Source organism: Leucopleurus acutus (genome assembly GCF_964270905.1).
Source record: "Leucopleurus acutus genome assembly, chromosome: 10".
Classification (NCBI taxonomy): domain Eukaryota; kingdom Metazoa; phylum Chordata; class Mammalia; order Artiodactyla; family Delphinidae; genus Leucopleurus; species Leucopleurus acutus.
In genome coordinates, this window is record NC_139153.1 from 85,361,145 (window position 1) to 85,379,761 (window position 18,617).

The 18,617-nt window shown below is 41.1% G+C and overlaps 1 protein-coding gene across 1 annotated transcript in view; it reads left to right on the top strand.

Moving 5' to 3' along the window:
* LOC309967380 (cytidine monophosphate-N-acetylneuraminic acid hydroxylase) overlaps nucleotides 1-18,617 on the top strand; it is a 95,335-nt gene that overhangs the window by 31,072 nt on the left and 45,646 nt on the right. The window contains exons 2-5 of the mRNA XM_082847994.1: nucleotides 3,707-3,768; nucleotides 7,984-8,081; nucleotides 8,322-8,525; nucleotides 11,918-12,009. Of these exons, the coding sequence (XP_082704120.1) occupies nucleotides 8,074-8,081; nucleotides 8,322-8,525; nucleotides 11,918-12,009 (304 nt within the window). The 5' untranslated portion in view covers nucleotides 3,707-3,768; nucleotides 7,984-8,073. The remainder of the gene's footprint in view (nucleotides 1-3,706; nucleotides 3,769-7,983; nucleotides 8,082-8,321; nucleotides 8,526-11,917; nucleotides 12,010-18,617) is intronic.

Consider the following 18,617-nt stretch of genomic DNA (forward strand, 5'->3'; position numbering starts at 1 on the left):
TTGTTCCAGGTCTCTTAAGCTGTCCTCATTTAAACAATTTTTTTTTCTTTTTTTCTGTTCAGCTTGAGTGATTTCCACCACTCTGTCTTCCAGTTCACTGATCAATTTCTCTGTATCATCTAATCCACCATTGATTCCATCTAATTTTTTTTTTTTTTTTTTACGGAGGAGAAAGAAAGCGTGGCTTTATTTCTTTGCCAGGCAAAGAGGGAACACAGTAGGCTAGCAGCTCAAGAACTGTGTCCCCAATTCCATCTAATGTATTTTTTATTTCAGTTGTTGTGTTCTTCAGCTCTATTTGATTCTTGTTTATATTTTCTAACTCTTTGTTAAAAACTTCCAACTTCTGATTTTGTTCATCCATTCTTCTCTCGAGTTCTTTGAACATCCTTTTTTTTAAAGATAAATTTATTTATTTATTTATTTATTTTTGGCTGAGTTGGGTCTTTGTTGCTGAGCACAGGCTTTCTCTAGTTGTGATGAGTGGGGGCTACTCTTCACTGCGGTGTGCGGGCTTCTCATTGTGGTGGCTTCTCTTGTTGCAGAGCATGGGCTCTAGGTGCATGGGCTTCAGTAGTTGTGGCATGCAGGCTCAGTAGTTGTGGCTCGTGGGCTCTAGAGCACAGGCTCAGTAGCTGTGGCACATGGGCTTAGTTGCTCCATGGCACGTGGAATTTTCTCGGACCAGGGATTGAACCCGTGTCCCCTGCATTGGCAGGTGGATTCTTAACTACTGCGCCACCCGGGAAGCCCTGAGCATCTTTTTGATCATTAACTTAAACTCTTTATCAGGCAGATTGCTTATCTCCATTTCATTTAGTTCTTCTTCCAGGGTTTTATCTTATTCCATAGTTTGGAATATATTCCTCTGTCACCTCATTTTGCTGAATTCTCTGTTTTTATTTCTAGGTATTAGGTAGGTCAGTTACACTATTGATCTTGGAGGAGTGGCCTTATGTAGGAGATGTCCTATGGGGCCCAGCAGTGCACACTGCTTTGGTCACCGGAGCTATGTTCTAGGGTTGCCCTCTGTGTTGGTTGCCTGAGCCGTACTGTTGGGGTAAGCTTATTACTATGGGAACTCTGATAGGCTTGGCTGGCCTGCAGCTCAGTTTGGTGCCAGACCACACCTAGTGAGAAAGCTGCCAGCCCATGGAAGGGTGAGGCCAGATCCTGAGATGGCTGAGGGGCTCAAGGTGTCCTGGAGCTGGTGTTGGCCAGCTGGTGGGCAGAGGTAGGCCACAGGGGCAGCTGACTGCAGAACCCTAGGGAATCCTGGGGCTAGTGCAGAACCCCTGGTGGGTGGAGCTGGGTCCCAGGGTGGCTAGCTGCAGGCTACAAGGCTCTGAGGTTTCCAGGGCTGATATTGGCTTGCTGGTGGGTGAGACCAGTTCCTGGTGCTAGTGCTGGCCAACAGGTGAGTGTACAGATTCAGGACAGCTGGCTGAGGTGTCCAAGGTATCCTGGAAATGGTGTGAGCCAGGTGTTGGGTGAGGTTGGGACACTGGGCAGGTGACAGCAAAGCCCCAGAGGGTTCAGGAGCTAGTGTTGGGCTACTGGTGTGGAGGGCTGGATCCTTGGGCAGCTGGCTGAGGAGCCCAAGGTGTCCTATACTTGGTGTCAGCCAACTATTGCCTGGGGCTGGGTCAGGAGGCTGTAGAGCCCCGGGGAGTCCTGGGGCTACTGCTGGCCCACTGGAAAGTGTGGACGAATCTCAGGGTGGCTTGCTTAGGGGCCCAACATGTCTTGGAGCTGATGTCAGACAGCTGTTCCAAAGGGCTTGGTGTAGGGTAGCTGATCACTGGGTCCCGGGTGGCTGGTTGTGGGACCATGGGGTTCCCGGGATTGGTACTAGTCCCATGGTGGATGAGGCTGGATATAGGGTGACTGGATGACAGTCCCATGGTGTCCTGGAGCTGGTGTTGGCCAGCTGTTGGGTGAGGCTGGGGCATGGGGAGGCTAACTGAAGAGCCCTGGTGGGTGCTGTGCCTACTGCTGGACTACTGGTGGGTGGGCGCAGATTCCCAGGTAGCTGGCTGAGTGGCTGTAATGCTCCAGAGGCTGAAGTCAGGCCCCTGTTGGGTGAGGCCGGATCCCAGGGCTAGTGATGACCCATTAGCGAGTAGGGCCAGAACTTGGGGTGGCTGCCTGGGGGACCCAAGTTGTCATGGGGCTGTTTCAGCCAGCAATGGGCAGGACTAGGTCACAGGCCGGCTGACTGAAGAGCCCTGGTGATCCGAGCACTAGTGCTAAAGCACTGGTGAGTGGGTCCAGATCCAGTGCCACGGGTTGAGGGCCTTGAGGTGTCCTGGAGTTTGCCAGCTATTGGGTTGGGTTGAGTCATGGGGCTGCTGGCTACAGAGCCCCAGGGGGTCCCAAAGCAGTGCTGGCCCACTAGCAAGTGGGGCTGGATCCGAGGGCAGGTGGCTGACGAGCTGCAGGGTTTCTGTGATGGTGTCAGCCCTCTAGTGGGTGAGGCTGGGTCCCGGGGCTCGTGCTGACCCACTGGTGAGGAGCCAAAGGTTTCCTGGAACTGGTGTTGGCCAGTCTTGCTATACCATGTCTCCACCCCTCCCACTGGTCTCATTGTGATTCCTTCTTCATATCTTTAATTGTAGAAGATCTTTTCTTCTAGTCATCCAGTCTTTCTCATTGATGGTTGCTTTGTAAATAGTTGTAATTTTGGTGTGCCCATGGGAGGGGGTGAGCTCAAGTTCTTCCTACTCCACCATTTTGGCCACTCCCCATTCTGACCCATTTTTTAATTGGGTTGTTTGTTTTCTTGTTGTTGAGTCTTAAGAGTTCTTTGTATATTTTGGATAACAGTCCTCTATCAGATATATCTTTTGCAAATATTTTCTGAACAAAATATGATACACACACACAATGGAATATTATTCAGCCTTAAAAAGGAAAGAAATCCTGTTCGTACATGTTAGTTACAATATAGATGAACCTTGAGGACATTATGCTAAATGAAATAAGCCGATCACAAAAAGACAAATACTGTATGATTATACTTATATCAAGTAGCTAAGGTAGTCAAATTCATAGAAACAGAAAGTAGAATGGTGTTAACAGGGGTTTGGCGGGGGGAGGGAAATGGGGAGTTGTTATATAATGAGTATGGAGTTTTGGTTTTGCAAGATAAAATATTTTGGAATTTTGTTGCACTTAACAATGCATATATACTTAACACTACTGAAATGTATGCTTAAAAATGGTTAAGATGATCAGTTTTGCATTAAATGTAGTAAAACAATTAAAGTGCAGTAAAGCAATTTTTAAAAAATTTGTTACATCTCTCTACCAAGAATAACTGATCCAAAAATAAAATTACAATGATACCAATTACGACAGCAGCAACAGCTATAAAATATCTAAGAATTAGCTATGAAAAAGTAAATTTTCAAAACCATAATAAAGAGCAAACAAGATGATTTGAATAAATGAGGAAATACTCTCTGCTTTTTCATGAGATTAAAAACAACAACAACAACAACGCTCCTAAGTTGCTTTTTATTATTATTATTATTTTTTTGGCTGCGCCACGCGGCTGATAGGATATTAGTTCTCCGACTAGGGATTGAACCTGGGGCCCCGGGAAATGAGACTGCTGAGTCCTAACCACTGGACCACCAGGGAAGTCCCTTAAGTTGCTTTTCAAAACTTGTATGTGCCATTAATTGGATTTTTCCCTTAACAGATCTGTGACCTTTGGAAGCATTTTCACATCATTTGTCTACATGCAGTACATATTTCATTCTTGTGAGTGTATTCCTTCATTAGCCAGATATTTACTGGGCACCTACCATGTGACAGACACTTTATACCTCAGCTTTCATGGAGTTTACATCCCTGTGAACAGAATACTGAACATCTTCCCATTTAAAACAAAACTAATCTAATTAAGAAATTATGAAACGTAAGGTAGATAGCTAGTGGGAAGCAGCCGCATAGCACAGGGATATCAGCTCGGTGCTTTGTGACCGCCTGGAGGGGTGGGATAGGGAGGGTGGGAGGGAGGGAGAAGCAAGAGGGAAGAGATATGGGAACATATGTATAACTGATTCACTTTGTTATAAAGCAGAACTAACACACCATTGTAAAGCAATTATACCCCAATAAAGATGTTAAAAAAAAAGAAATTATGATATTGAGCTGCTTGTAAATTTTGGAGATTAAAGGATTAATCTCCAAAATTTACAAGCAGCTCATGCAGCTCAATATCAAAAAAACAAAAAACCCAATCCAAAAATGGGCAGAAGACCTAAATAGACATTTCTCCAAAGAAGATATACAGATTGCCAACAAACACATGAAAGAATGCTCAACATCATTAATCATTAGAGAAATGCAAATAAAAACTACAATGAGATATCATCTCATACCAGTCAGGATGGCCATCATCAAAAAATCTAGAAACAATAAATGCTGGAGAGGGTGTGGAGAAAAGGGAACCCTCTTGCACTGTTGGTGGGAATGTAAATTGATACAGCCACTATGGAGAACAGTATGGAGGTTCCTTAAAAAACTAAAAATAGAACTACCATATGACCCAGCAATCCCACTACTGGGCATATACCCTGAGAAAACCATCGTTCAAAAAGAGTCATGTACCAAAATGTTCATTGCAGCACTATTTACAATAGCCAGGACATGGAAGCAACCTAAGTGTCCATCTCCAGATGAATGGATAAAGAAGATGTGGCACATATATACAATGGAATATTACTCAGCCATAAAATGAAACGAAATTGAGTTATTTGTAGTGAGGTGGATGGACCTAGAGTCTGTCATACAGAGTGAAATAAGTCAGAAAGAGAAAAACAAATACCGTATGCTAACACATATATATGGAATATAAGAAAAAATAAAAAGGTCATGAAGAACCTAGGGGCAAGATGGGAATAAAGATACAGACCTACTAGGGAATGGGCTTGAGGATATGGGGAGGGGGAAAGGTAAGCTGTGACAAAGTGAGAGAGTGGCATGGACATATATATATACACTACCAAACATAAAATAGATAGCTAGTGGGAAGCAGCCGCATAGCACAGGGAGATCAGTTCGGTGCTTTGTGACCACCTAGAGGGGTGGGATAGGGAGGGTGGGAGGGAGGGAGACGCAAGAGGGAAGAGATATGGGAACATATGTATATGTATAACTGACTCACTTTGTTATAAAGCAGAAACTAACACACCATTGTAAAGCAGTTATACTCCAATAAAGATGTTAAAAAAAAAGAAATTATGGGTAGCAAAATGCATTTATAGATTGACAATTCTCAGTGAGTTGCCTTTTCTTCCTCTAGCCCTTTTTCTCAGAGCTTAAACTTCTGGAGGATTCCTGGCTTCATGAGATGAATATAATCAAGATGAATATCATTAACATAATATTTTTAAAAATCAAAGCTAAAGCCAAAATTTCATGACAAACAAAATATCAAAATTTTAAAGACAGGATGCTGCACTGCAGTGCCATGCCACCAAGTCTGAGGCAAAAGGCAAAAATGTATGTCCCTATATAAATGCTTTTGTGTATTTTTTAATAATTATTTTTTCACAAACATTAAAGTATTTGAAGAAATAATGAAATGTTGAAAAGTAGGTGTACTAAAACTCACGTCATTTTAGTTTAAATATTTTATTTATACCCAAGCCAGAATTGACTATAATTTTACTTTCCTGATTTTAATGGAATCCAATCCAATTTTTAATAGCTTTAAAAATTGACTTTTGGGAAAAACTAACCATTAAAAAATACACAAAAGCATGTATATAGGAGTGCACATTTTAAAATTTTGCTTTAGGTTCCAATATATGTTTTCAAGGAATTGATAAAGATGTAGTTAGTTCAACCTGCTTTACACAGTGCATGGAAAGCCTTAGAATTGAACACAGAACTTTGGCTAACTGGTTCATTCAATCAGGTAAAACAAAATATTTAGAAAGGTTTCCTTTTTACACTTTTAGGCTAATTATTCCAGAAATTGCCTCAGTGCTTGCTTTGGCTTGGTGTCAGATATTTGTACTCATAAGAACAAAGATAAAAGAACTTCATGAGGCTTAACATGGAATCCTTTCTATCAGATACATTTAAAACATATATTTGGAAACATTTAAAGTCTACTGTGAACAGAATTACCAGGAATTTGGGACAGAAGTGACAATGAGAATCTGCTTTAAAGAAATGGATCATACTCAATTATAGAGCTCTGCCTTATTAGTTGAAAATTGGAAGTAGCTTCCCTGTTATTTTCTATTATGATGTGTTTTTTATATTATTTTAATTTCCTGTTTAAGAAATTTGTGGGACTTCCCTGGTGGGCCATCTTGCAACGCAGGGGCACCGATTTGATCCCTGGTCAAGGAATTAAGATCGCACATGCCGTGGGACAACTAAGCCCATATGCCGCAACTACTGAGCCCATGCGCTCTGGAGCCTGTGCGCCACAATGAAAGATCCCGCGTGCCGCAACTAAGACCTGATGCAGCCGATTAATTAATTAGATTTAATTAAATAAAACCTGATCTTTTTTTTTTTTTTCCGGTACGCGGGCCTCTCACCACTGCGGCCTCTCCCGTTGTGGAGCACAGGCTCCGGACGCGCAGGCTCAGCAGCCATGGCTCACGGGCCCAGCCGCTCCGCGGCACGTGGGATCCTCCCGGACCAGGGCACGAACCCGCGTCCCCTGCATCGGCAGGCGGACTCCCAACCACTGCGCCACCAGGGAATCCCCATAAAACCTGATCTTTAAGAAAAAAGAGAAATTTGCAGGCTTCCAAAAATGAAAGTGAGAGTGCCACAAATGTACATGAGCTCCAAATCAATTTTAAATTAACACATGAAGAGAATTTTGACCACTTTTGGTTTGGAGTGGAATGTAGAATTAAACATGCACCCAGATTTCATACCATGGATATGCCAAAAGTTATTTTGAAATCCCTCTTGGCGAAAATTATATTCCACTATGATTCAGAGTTGCATCATAACAAGAGTTTGTTTAAAGATTGGGGTTTGAGAAGTGTAACATTTGTATTTTCCTTGAAAAAATATGAGAGATCAAATGCTTTGCTGCTAGAGCTTTTTATAAATTACTCAGATTGAGTGCAGTTGGTTCAATCTTGAAGTAGCTAGCTCTTAAAGATAGTCTGCTAAGTGGTGGGAAGAGAAAAGCAGAGGGAGTGTTTTTAAAAGCATCTATGTGCAAGTAAGCAGGGCAGTGCACTGGTACTAGGTTATCATGTTCTACAGAATAGTAATACACATTGAGAAGTGCTAGACTTATGATAACTAGACTTATCATGGTGATCGTTTTTAAATGTATAGAAATATCAAATCACTATGTTGTGTACTGGGAACTAACATAGTGTTGTAGGTCGATTATACTTTAAAAACAAACAAAAAAAACCTCATAGAAAAAGAGATCAGATTTGTGGTTACCAGAGGCAGGGGGTGGAGAGAAGGGGATTTGGATGAAGGTGATCAAAAGGTACAAACTTCCAGTTGTAAGATAAATAAGTACTGAGAATGTACAACAGGATCAACATAACTGACACTACTGTACATTATATATGAAAGTTGAGTGAATCACCTAAGAGGTCTCATCTTATCTTTAATTTTATATCTATATGAGATGATAGATGTTCACTAAAAGAAAAAGAAAGAATGAATTTCAATGTCTCCTGGAAAGTAAAAAAAAAAGAAGTGTTAGACTTGACCTGGGGGCCAGGGTGGGGGCAGTGGTGGGTAGCTCGGAAGGCTTATCCAAGGAGGGGATGATTGAGTTATGTTTGAACCTAAAGGATGACTCTCAGTGGGAAAGGAGAGCAGGTGCAGAGACAAAAGCATGGAGGTGAGGAGAGCAGACTGGGTTCTTGAAACTAAATATAAAATTTGGCTTCTAAGAGAGATATGGTAGGGGAGGAAGCAGCAGGACGGAAATACTGAGCTGGGCCCACACCCTCTTTATCCACACAGACTAATGTCTCCTGAGAGCGAATGAGTCATAGAACCTGAAGGAGCAACTGCAGTTCTTCTGAAATACCCAGAGAGAGGCGACGACAGACCATGGGCAGGCAAGTGAGAGGGGCATGAGCTCTCTGGGAAAGTGGAGATAAACCCTCAACAAGTAGGATGGACATTGAAAGGAGGGGAGAAAATTCACCGTCAGGTGCCACCAGGCCTGGGTACTTGGAGGGATGGCCTTAAAAAGTATTTTAATAAAAAAGAGGGTTTTGAGGTGTCAATGCCAAATTGTTCTCTCTTGAAACCTAACAGTATCACTCTTTCCTCTCAAAATGTTCGCGTTTTCATAGCATCGAACAAACAACTGAGATCCTGTTGTGTCTCTCACCTGCTGAAGTTGCCAATCTCAAGGAAGGGATCAATTTTGTTCGAAATAAGAGCACTGGCAAAGATTACATCTTATATAAAAGTAAGAGCCACCTGCGAGCCTGCAAGAATATGTGCAAGCACCAAGGAGGCCTGTTCATAAAAGACATCGAGGATTTAGACGGAAGGTAACACGCGTCCTCTGCGTTCTCCCTGGTGACCCTTCTTACAATTAGATGTGGCAGGAGATGTGTTCATTGAGAAATCAAATGAACCAACTGACCAATTATTTCTTTTAGCAAATTCATAACTTTTACTTGTGCTCACTGAGGCAACTCTCTGATCTCAAAACGTTATGACCTTTACTTAATTTCCCACTCTCTCTTAAGAACTCTAATTGAAAATTGATTCCTAGCTTGATAAACAGTGAAATTTCTAAGGTACGTGTGTGTGTGAGTGAGTGCTTGGGTGTGTGTAACAGCTTTTCTTTTCCAGGACTCAAGCCTCCTCTGGGTTTCCTTTCCCACTCCCCCAGAAGTATGAGCGGGGCAGGCCCTTATCCAAACACTGCTGGAGAGCAGATAGACTTGCTTTGACTGCCTCATGGTGATTAAAAACCCAAAATGGCAGAGCCGCAACTGTATCTGCCCTGAACAGCAGCTCTTCTAATCATTTCTTGGAAGAACTAGTGCTGGTACCCGTCCCCCCCCACTTGATGAAGCCTACAATATAGATCACCTTCCTCACCAGTTCAGGAGCAATACCAGGACAGGATGGTTGTGGGTTTTGTTTGTTTGTTTGTTTTCAGTGACTGCCAAAGAGATAGCAGCACTGCCTGGCAGAGACAGGGGGAGTTCTGGGTGAGGGATGCTTTGTCAGCCTGATGGTCAACACCGGCAACGAATGAGTGGTTGACCGCACCTTTCCAAGCTCTGCTTCAGCCTAACTTGACCTGGGTGCTTTTCAGCCATTCCCACGTCCGGCTTGACTTCCACCGTGTTGAGCTGATTTCTCGGGTCATCTGTGGGCAGTTTAGTGCAGGTGGACTCAGAGGGAGCTGTGTAGTTTTCTAAGAGCGCCCTGCTATAATCGTATAGAAGACCATCGCCCAGTCTAGAATGTTCTTACACCTGCACACAGATTTGCTTCACTGCATACTTAGTTTCAGGGCCCAGACGCACACTATTAGACTTCTAAATGTTGATAAACACTGTTGCACCTGTAGCTTGCTTGGCTCCTTCGATGGGGTTGCTAGATTAGGCAAATAGAAGACACCCAGTTAAATAACTAATATATTTTTAGCATAGATAGGTTGCAAGTATTGCATGGGACACAGTTTTAGCGACAGCTGTACTCTAGGAGCGCCTCATGGTTATTTGCTGACAGCCCTGTTTGGAGTCCCTTCCATCTTCTCAGTGGATTCAAGTCAGGGAAACCTCAGACATGGCTTGTTCTGTCACTGGTAAGTTTCTGCAGGCACTCTTGGACCCTGAGGTTTTCTGACTGTTGCGGTTTGGGGACTCCGCGTTTCCTCTCTCCCTTTCTCTCCTTAGTGGGCTTTTCACGTGGTGCTCGCTGAGCCAGCCGTTCAAGGAAGTGTTGCAGCTTTGTGATTAGGAGCAATGATCTTTCCTCACAACCTGCCCTGTTCAGAAGCCTGCCCCCACCACCTATCAGCTCCGTGACCTGGGACAAGTTTCTTAGCCTTTCTGGACCTCAATCCTCTCCTCTATACAGTGAAATTGAGAGTATTACCTACTCTGTCTGACTGCTGAGAGGATTAAGTGATTTCAAACACATAAAGCACTTAAAACAGTGTCTGGCTATATGATAAGTGCTCAATAAATGTCAATTACATTTATTGTTATTACTCTGTCATGAGCTTCTAGTGTAGCTTAGGAACAGAGGTTATTTACAGGAATTCAGATTGTTCTTGAACCTGGCTGGCTCATCTTAACAGAGTGATTGCTTTGCCACAGGCTGGCCTTTCTCTCCTTCACCCAAAGCCTTGGGGGTGATTGATCCTAGTTTCACCGTATTCTGTTGGCAGGCTGACCTAGAGCTGGCATTGTCTTAGTGCTCCGGCACATGAGGAACCAGCTTTATCTCCTGCACATTCTCCCAGCTTTATTCCCAGATGCAGCTCGCCAAGCATTGATGTGCTGAAACACCATTCTTAGAGTAACTCACACCCTATACTCCCCCATCCATCGCTCCAAATTTGACTGCTTCTCTGTGTAGCAATTCACCCGAGGAATCTCTCACCTAGGAGACAGTCAAGAGTAATGACCTACCTCTTCCACCCTCCCTACATTTTTCTTCTTCACACGTAACCAACATCAGCAACTCTCATAAGCTGTGGTTCTCATTTTCTAAATCTAACAACTTTTCCCAACCTCTTTGCACATGAAGCTGTCGCCTCCCTCCTGTCTACTTGCTGCCTATGAACAGTTAAGATCCTGCCACGTTTCCCCTTTAATGACCCAGCATGTTGAATAGCTGCGTTTGGAATGTTCTCAAGTTTTGAAATGTTGTTGGCTACTCATTGATGAGAAAGTAGATGTTTCAGAATAATCCTCTATAAATTGAAGTGCGGAATATGTTTTTTGCCTTATTACTAGAAAAGAGCGTGAAAAATTCTTGATACAATGAAGCTTGGGAAAATCAGTGTAATTTACTGATATGTAAGTTAAAATAGACATTGTTAGATTAAAAAATCTGATGTAAAAAAAAAATGTGATGTTTCCGGTTTGAGACATATTTGTTTGTAAAAAAAAAATTCTTTAACTGTGAAAAAAAAAAAAAAACTTCACGAGAAACACTACCAAAATAGAGAGGAAATGGAACTTCTTTGCCTCACCTTCCACCACCACAACCCCCTTCATGGTCTGGTAAGAAATAGAAAAAAAATTACTAAGCCTTCTATTTTGCTGCAATCTGATTCTCATTCTGAAACAGGGTTGCCAGAGTTAGCAAGTAAAAATGCAGAACACTCAGTTAAGTTGCAGATAAATGACAACTTTCCAGTATATGTCACATATTGTGTGAGTTGTGTTTTTAAATTATTTCTTATTTATCTGAAATTCATATTTAACTGAGCATCCTGTATTTTATCTGGCAACCATGCTCTGAAATCTTAAACTTTAAGGAAGTCTTTTCTCTTCTGAAAACTTGAGTTGAACTTAGGTTTAGCACACTATACTAGGGGCTAAGAGTTGTAAAGTGATTATAAATCATAGGTATGTCTTAATGACTGCATTCTTTCCTCATATTGGCCCCAGTTGAATCTTAACCAACTTAGCTTTTGTATGAGAGCCATCCCTAAAGATGACTTTATTCTGATGGCTCTGTTGATCTCTAACACATATTATTTTGTGACATGGCATTTATCTTCACTTTTAAAATTGCCTACTGATGATTAATCTATATTTCCTTAGATAGTTGAGTATGAGCTATTAGTAGTTTTTGTTTCATGCATTTTATGTTCAACCAACTACAGTTGTTTATAATGCATTTAAGCCTAATAAGATGAATTTTTATTTTCACCATTTCAGAAACCTAAGTATAATTTTTCATCCAGGTCTGTTAGATGCACAAAACACAACTGGAAGTTGGATGTGAGCACCATGAAGTATATCAATCCTCCAGGCAGCTTCTGTCAAGACGAACTGGGTAAATATAATCCATATCGATCAATGTTTTCTGCTATTATTATTATTGGGGTCCTTCTTGTCAACTTGTTTCCAATCTCACTTGAAGCTTTGAGTATATCCTGATTTTAAACTATGGACATTAGATCTTTTAAAAATAATTAACACTGAAAATTCTAAACAGGATTTCTCCAAAAGATCCCTTCATTCATTCATTTGTTCAGTAAGTATCTGATGAGAACTTACCAGGTGTAAACATTGTATTGGGTATTAAGAGATACAAAGATGGATAAGATAGAGTCAGTGTAAATTAGATGATATTAACATGAGGTGGTGGCAAAGACAAGCCTGTGAACAACTAAGATCAGGGATACTCTGACAGGTTTCTTTGGTACAGTGTACTATAGAATAGTGGCTCTGAATATTGTATCAGTGAAGACACACAAGATAGATATTCAAGTGCATGATCTTTTCAACAGTTATAATGAAACGCCACAGTTTCGGTTGGGAAATAAAGTCCTTCAAATTCCATGGCTCTTTCTGGCATAGGTAAGATGCTACAGTTTACATGTGATTCTCAGTATGCTGGCTCCACTTCTACTTTTTCCTTCCTCCTACTCAAGAAAGCAGGTAGAAGTATGAGTAAGGAGGGCTTAATAATAGGAATAAATTTGTCTTTGACCTAAGTGATTAAAAGCGTGTTTTATCAGTAGAAAAAGTTACTTGGGAAGATTCTTAAAACTGCTCATGCACACTGTTTCAGAATGTCTGTTATAAGAATAAAAATATAGATTTGATCTAATTGGGGGAATCATAGAAAGCTTCATGCCAGAGATGGCATTTGTGTTGGGTTTTGAAAGATGGGCAGAATTTCATCAGGCAGAGAAGAGAAAGGAGGACATTTCTGGTAGAGGGGACAGCTTGGGCTGTTTTAGTTTATTTGGGGCCAAATGTGTAGTTTAGTTGGCTGGAGTACAGGGTATGTGTATCAGAGTAGTAGAACATAAGATTTCAAAGGTACATTGTAGGGAGGGCCTTGAATATAGTTGAAGAATCATGACCTAATCCAGAATGTTATTAAGTGTGTGTTAGGTGTAGTATTAGGCACTTTGTGTGAATTATTTCACATTATCTTCACATTGACAATGCAGTAATGGGACTCAGTAATGGAGAGTCATTACCACCAAATTGTTCAGCCCATCTGCCTCTGTGCCTGCATATTCTTCCTTGACTCCTGTGACAGTTGACAGTGGCTGCACTGACCCTGCTCCTATGGCTCGCACCCTGGATCCCACCTCACACCTACTTGAGGACTTCCCTCCTGCAACTGTCCTTCTCTCTCCTGTATCATAAATTTCGTCTTTGCCTATTAACCCCCATGTACACACACACACGTGCGCACGCGCCCTAGTGTTCAGATAAGCCCTCTTATGTTTCCATTTCTCCAAATGTCTAAACAGCTAAACCCCTTGAAACAGGCATCTCACACTCGTTGTCTCTGTTCCTTCCCCTCCCATCGTCTCTCAGTGGAGCTTCCATCCCTACCACTCCGCTAACACTGCTCCTGTCAAGGTCACCAGTTTGCTAAATTCAGTGGTCGCTTTGCCATGGCCATTGTACTCAAACTCTCGGCATGCAGCCCAATGGTCCACTCTGTCCTTAATATGCAGCTGACCCTTGAACAATGCGGTTTGAACTGCATGGATATTTTCCAATAGTAAATACTATAGGACTACACCAGCCAAGGTTGGTTGAATCCGTGGATGCAGAGGAACCACGGTTAAGAAGGGCCAACTATTGAGTTCTACATGAATTGACATATATATATATATATATATATATATATATATATATATATATATATTTTTTTTTTTTTAATTCGGTTGCACTGGGTCTTAGTTGTGGCATGTGTGCTCCTTAGTTGTGGCAGGTGAGCTCCTTAGTTGCGGCATGTGAGCTCTTAGTTGAAGCACGCATGTGGGATCTAGTTCCCTGACCAGGGATCGAACCGCGGCCCCCTGCATTGGGAGCATGGAATCTTAACCACTGTGCCACCAGGGAAGTCCCATGAATTGATTTCTAATAGGCATTACAAGCTGTGGCCAAAACAGAACTCCTAATGGCCAAGCCCACCTTATCCCCAGACCTGTTCCTCCTCCAGCCTTCTCCATCTTGGTAAATGACGCTGCTTCCACTCAACTGAACAAAACCTGGTGGTCACTCTTGAGTCTTCTCTTTCCTTAAACCCCCATATCCAAACCATTAATAAATCCTGTGCCAAAACACCTTCAGAATCCATCCACTTCTCTCTGTCTGCTCTGTCTCCAACCAAATCCAAGTCACAGATACCTTTTGTCTGCACAACTGGCCTCCCTGCTTCCATGCTTGCTTCCTGCAGTCCATCCTGCTTACAGCACACAGCTTGATATTTTATTTTATTTTTGTTAATTTAATTTAATTTTATATTGGAGAATAGTTGATTTACAATGTTGTGTTAGTTTCAGGCTGCTTAGTACCAGACTGATATTTTAAAAATTCATGTCATTCCCCTGCTTAAAACTCTCCGATGAGCTTCCTATCACACTGAAGAAGGTGCATCCCTTTGACCCGGCAATTCCACATCTGAGACCATATGCCTAAGATCTTAATAATCACTGACATGTCAAAAGATACGGCTATGAGAATGTTCATTCACAGCAATACTATCTACAAAAGAGAAAAATTGAAAACAATTTAAACACTAGAAATAATTCCACTGTGTCTTAAAAGTGATACTATTGAAGAAACTAAAATAATAAGAGGGACTTTTGATAAATAAAGCAGATTATAAATATTACATATAGTATGGCCATATTATGAAAAAACATGTATACATAAGCACTTATGGACGGGGGCAGGCTCACCACTGGTTACCTGTGAAGGGAGCTGAATAGTGGGCTTCCTGGGCTGGACCTCCAGTCTGGGAACTTTGATTACACTACCTCTACATCTTTTTCAGGCTCAAATTATTGTATATGGAATAGGCTATCAGGGCCAGTGTTGCCCAGGTGTCTCGGTGAGACCAACTCCTAATCACTTTTTAAAGAAGGGTCTGACCTGCAAAGGCATTCTCCCAGTTCCCAGAGCAGAGGTGTCACTTACTGAGGTGCATGTCCTTTTCTGGTCACCCCCCAAAAGAGATAGAATGCTATTCTGGGGGAAGTTGCTGATTGCTTTGACTACAAGTTCATCCTCCCCCTGCCCCTCAAAGGGATGTCTCGGTTACTAGGTTCTTTTGCCAGTAAGCCTCATTCCATGGCTGTTGACCTAGCCTAGGAAACCTGCAGATTGCATTGTTAGCAGGAACTGTACCAATACTGTTAAATTTATTTGGCAGAAAACAGGTAAGAAGCAAAGGTTTGAACATATCAAACTGTTTGTGTAAGTGAAAGGACAATAGACTATCAACTTTATGAGTATGTAACCCAGAAATCGATAGCTGCTTAGGGGCCTTTATAAAACCTCTAAGTCTTTTGGACAAGACCTGTAGTGAGACATTATAGCAAAGTGGTTAAGAGTGAATGGTGCAGGGCAGCCTGGGCTCAGATCCTGATGCTCAAACACACAATTAAATGACTTGGGGCAAGTTAGTCAATCTCTTTGTTCTTTAGTTTCCTCACTAGGATATAATATTGGTAGTAGCTATCTTATTGCGTTGTTGAAAGAATTTTTGAAGGGAACAGCTGTGGGCTTCCCTGGTGGCGCAGTAGTTGAGAGTCCGCCTGCCGATGCAGGGGACACGGGTTCGTGCCCCGGTCCGGGAGGAGCCTGTGCTCCGCAACGGGAGAGGCCACAACAGTGAGAGGCCCGCGTACGAAAAAAAAAGAACAGCTGTTAAATTCTCAGAACTTGGTACACAGAGCATAATATTTTATTTGTATATGTATGTCTCAAATAATCTGCACCTCACCCCTGTAACTGGGACCTTAGGAGCAGGAGGAAGGGATTTCCCACCCAGCAGAAAATTGGATCAATTGGAAAATAGATCGAGGCTGGGAACTGATGCAGAGGGCTGATGTTTGCTGCTACGGCAGGTGAAAGGCAGGGCTAGAGGTGGCAGCAGGGTCAGTGGAGGGTGGAAATAACAAGACCACTAAATTTTTTAGCCTTTGCTCCAGTGAGGAAAGTGGAAAATTGAGAAAGTGGAAAATTTCCACTCTCTGTGAGAGTGGAAAATTTTGTTAACAGAGCCCACTTTTCAGTCCAGTGCTACCTACACTGTAGTGATTTCCTACCACATCCCAAGAAAGAGAAGGATGGCTTGAACTCGTATGAACTTAGATTATTTGATTTTATTATTATTATAAATAACAATATACGGTCATCATTAAAAAGGTAAAAATCAGGAAAGTAGAAGGAAGAAGACGCTCACTTGCACTCCCATCACCTCAAGACAACACCTGTTTTGGTATCTTTTCTTCCGGTCGTCACCGAGGTCCCCTTCCTTCCTCTCCCCAGCCTTCTCCTCCTCCTTCTCTTAACTGAGATATAATTCATGTACCATAAAATTCACCTTCTTAGAGTGTGCAACTCAATGGTTTTTAGTATTTTCACATGTTGTGCCATTACCACCACTATCTAATTCCAGAACATTCTCATCATCCCCAAAAGAAACCTTGTAACTATTAGCAGTCAGTCCCATTCCCCTCTTCCCTCATCCCCTGGCCAACCACTAATCTACTTTCTGTCGCTATGGCTTTTCCTGTATTGAACCAGGCTGGCATAAACCCCACTTGGTCATGGTCATAATTATTTTTTATATTGCTAAATTGTATTTGCTAATATTTGGTTAAGGATTTTTATGTCTATATTCATAAGGAATATTGGTCTGTAGTTTTTTGTGTGTGATGTCTTTGTCTGATTTTGGGATCAGGGTAGTAATACTGCCCTCATAAAATGAGTTAGGAAGTGTTCCATCCTCTTTTGTTTATTGGAAGAATTTGTGAAGTTTGGTATTGATTCTTCTTTAGACATTCGGTCAAATTCACCAGTGAAGCCATCTGGGCTTGGGCTAATGTTTGTGAAGTTTTTTGTTTACTAATTAAATCTCTTTATTTGTTATGGGTCTTCTCAGATATTCTATTTCTTCTTGAGTCAATTTTGTTAGTTTGTTTCTTCCTAGGAATTTCTCCATTTCGTCTGGGTTATCAATTTGTTGATATATAATATTTATTATATTTCCTTATGTTCTTTTTTATTTCTGTAAGATTGATAGTAATGTCCCCCTTTTCATTCCTGATTTTAGTAATTTGAACCTTTTCTCTTTTTTCTTGGTTAGTCTAGCTAAAGGATTGGAAATTTTGTTAATCTTTTCAAAGAACAAACTTTTGTTTTCATTGATTTTCTCTTGTTTTTCTAGTCTCAATTCCATTTATTTTAGCTCTAATTTTTTAATATTTCCTTTCTTTTGTTTGCTTTGGGTTTAGTTTGCTCTTCTTTTTCTAATTTCATAAGGTGGAAGGTTCGGTGTTTTACTTGAGATCTTTTTTATTATAGGTGTGTTCCTTTTATGCACTGCACTGTTTTAGCTGCATTCCATAAGTTTCAGAATATTATGTTTTCATTTTTCCTTGTCACAAAGTATTTTCTCATTTTTCTTGCGCTCTTCCTCCTTAAACCATTTGTATTCAGAAGTATGTTGTCTGATCTCTACATATTTGTGAATTTTCCAACTTTCTCCTCTTATTGGTATCTAATTTCATTTCATCGTGGTCAGAGAACATACTTTATATGACTTGATCCTTTTAACTTTATTTTATGGCCTAACATATGGTTTGTACTGGTTTGTGGAGAATATTCTACATGTACTTGAGAAGAATGTGTATTCTATTGTTGGGTGGAGTGTTCTGTCTATGTCTGTTGGGTCTGGTTGGTTTATCGTGTTGTTTGAGTCTTCTATATCCTTGTTGATTTTCTATCTAGTTGTTCCAACTTCCAGTCATCTTTTTAAGCATACTTTTACAAATAATTATAATTATTCTATATATTATTTTTGCATCCTGTTTTTTGTCTTGTTAATCTATTATATTAGTCATATTATGTCAGATTCTATATGTACATAATTTTAAAGTATGCTTACATTAAATATTAACTTAAATAATTTATTTAGCCATTTCTCTGTTGTTGGAATTTAGGCTGTTCACAGATTTTTTTTTTTTTTGGCCGTCAAAACCAAAACTGTGATCTTTCTGCTTAAGAATTTCTCTGTTTTTGGAGTTTTTTCTGTAAGATAGGTGAATTACTGGCAACAGGGTATAACTAATTAATGCTTTTACCCATATTTAACACCTCATACATCGTAACATAAAGATGGGCTTCACATGGACTAATAGCCTAAATGAAAAAGGTCAGACTGTAAAAGTAACAGAAGAAATGTAAATATCTTTGTGACCTAGAAATTGGCGGCACTTCCTGACTCTTCAAACAACTCTTCAGAAGTACAGCTCAAAGAATAACCCCCCACCAACACACACACACACACATACACACACACAAAACCCTGGTGAATGTGATTTCATCAGCACTAAAGATTTCTGCTAATTGGAGGACACCATGGACAAAGTTAAAAGATGTATGACAGTTTGGGTGACT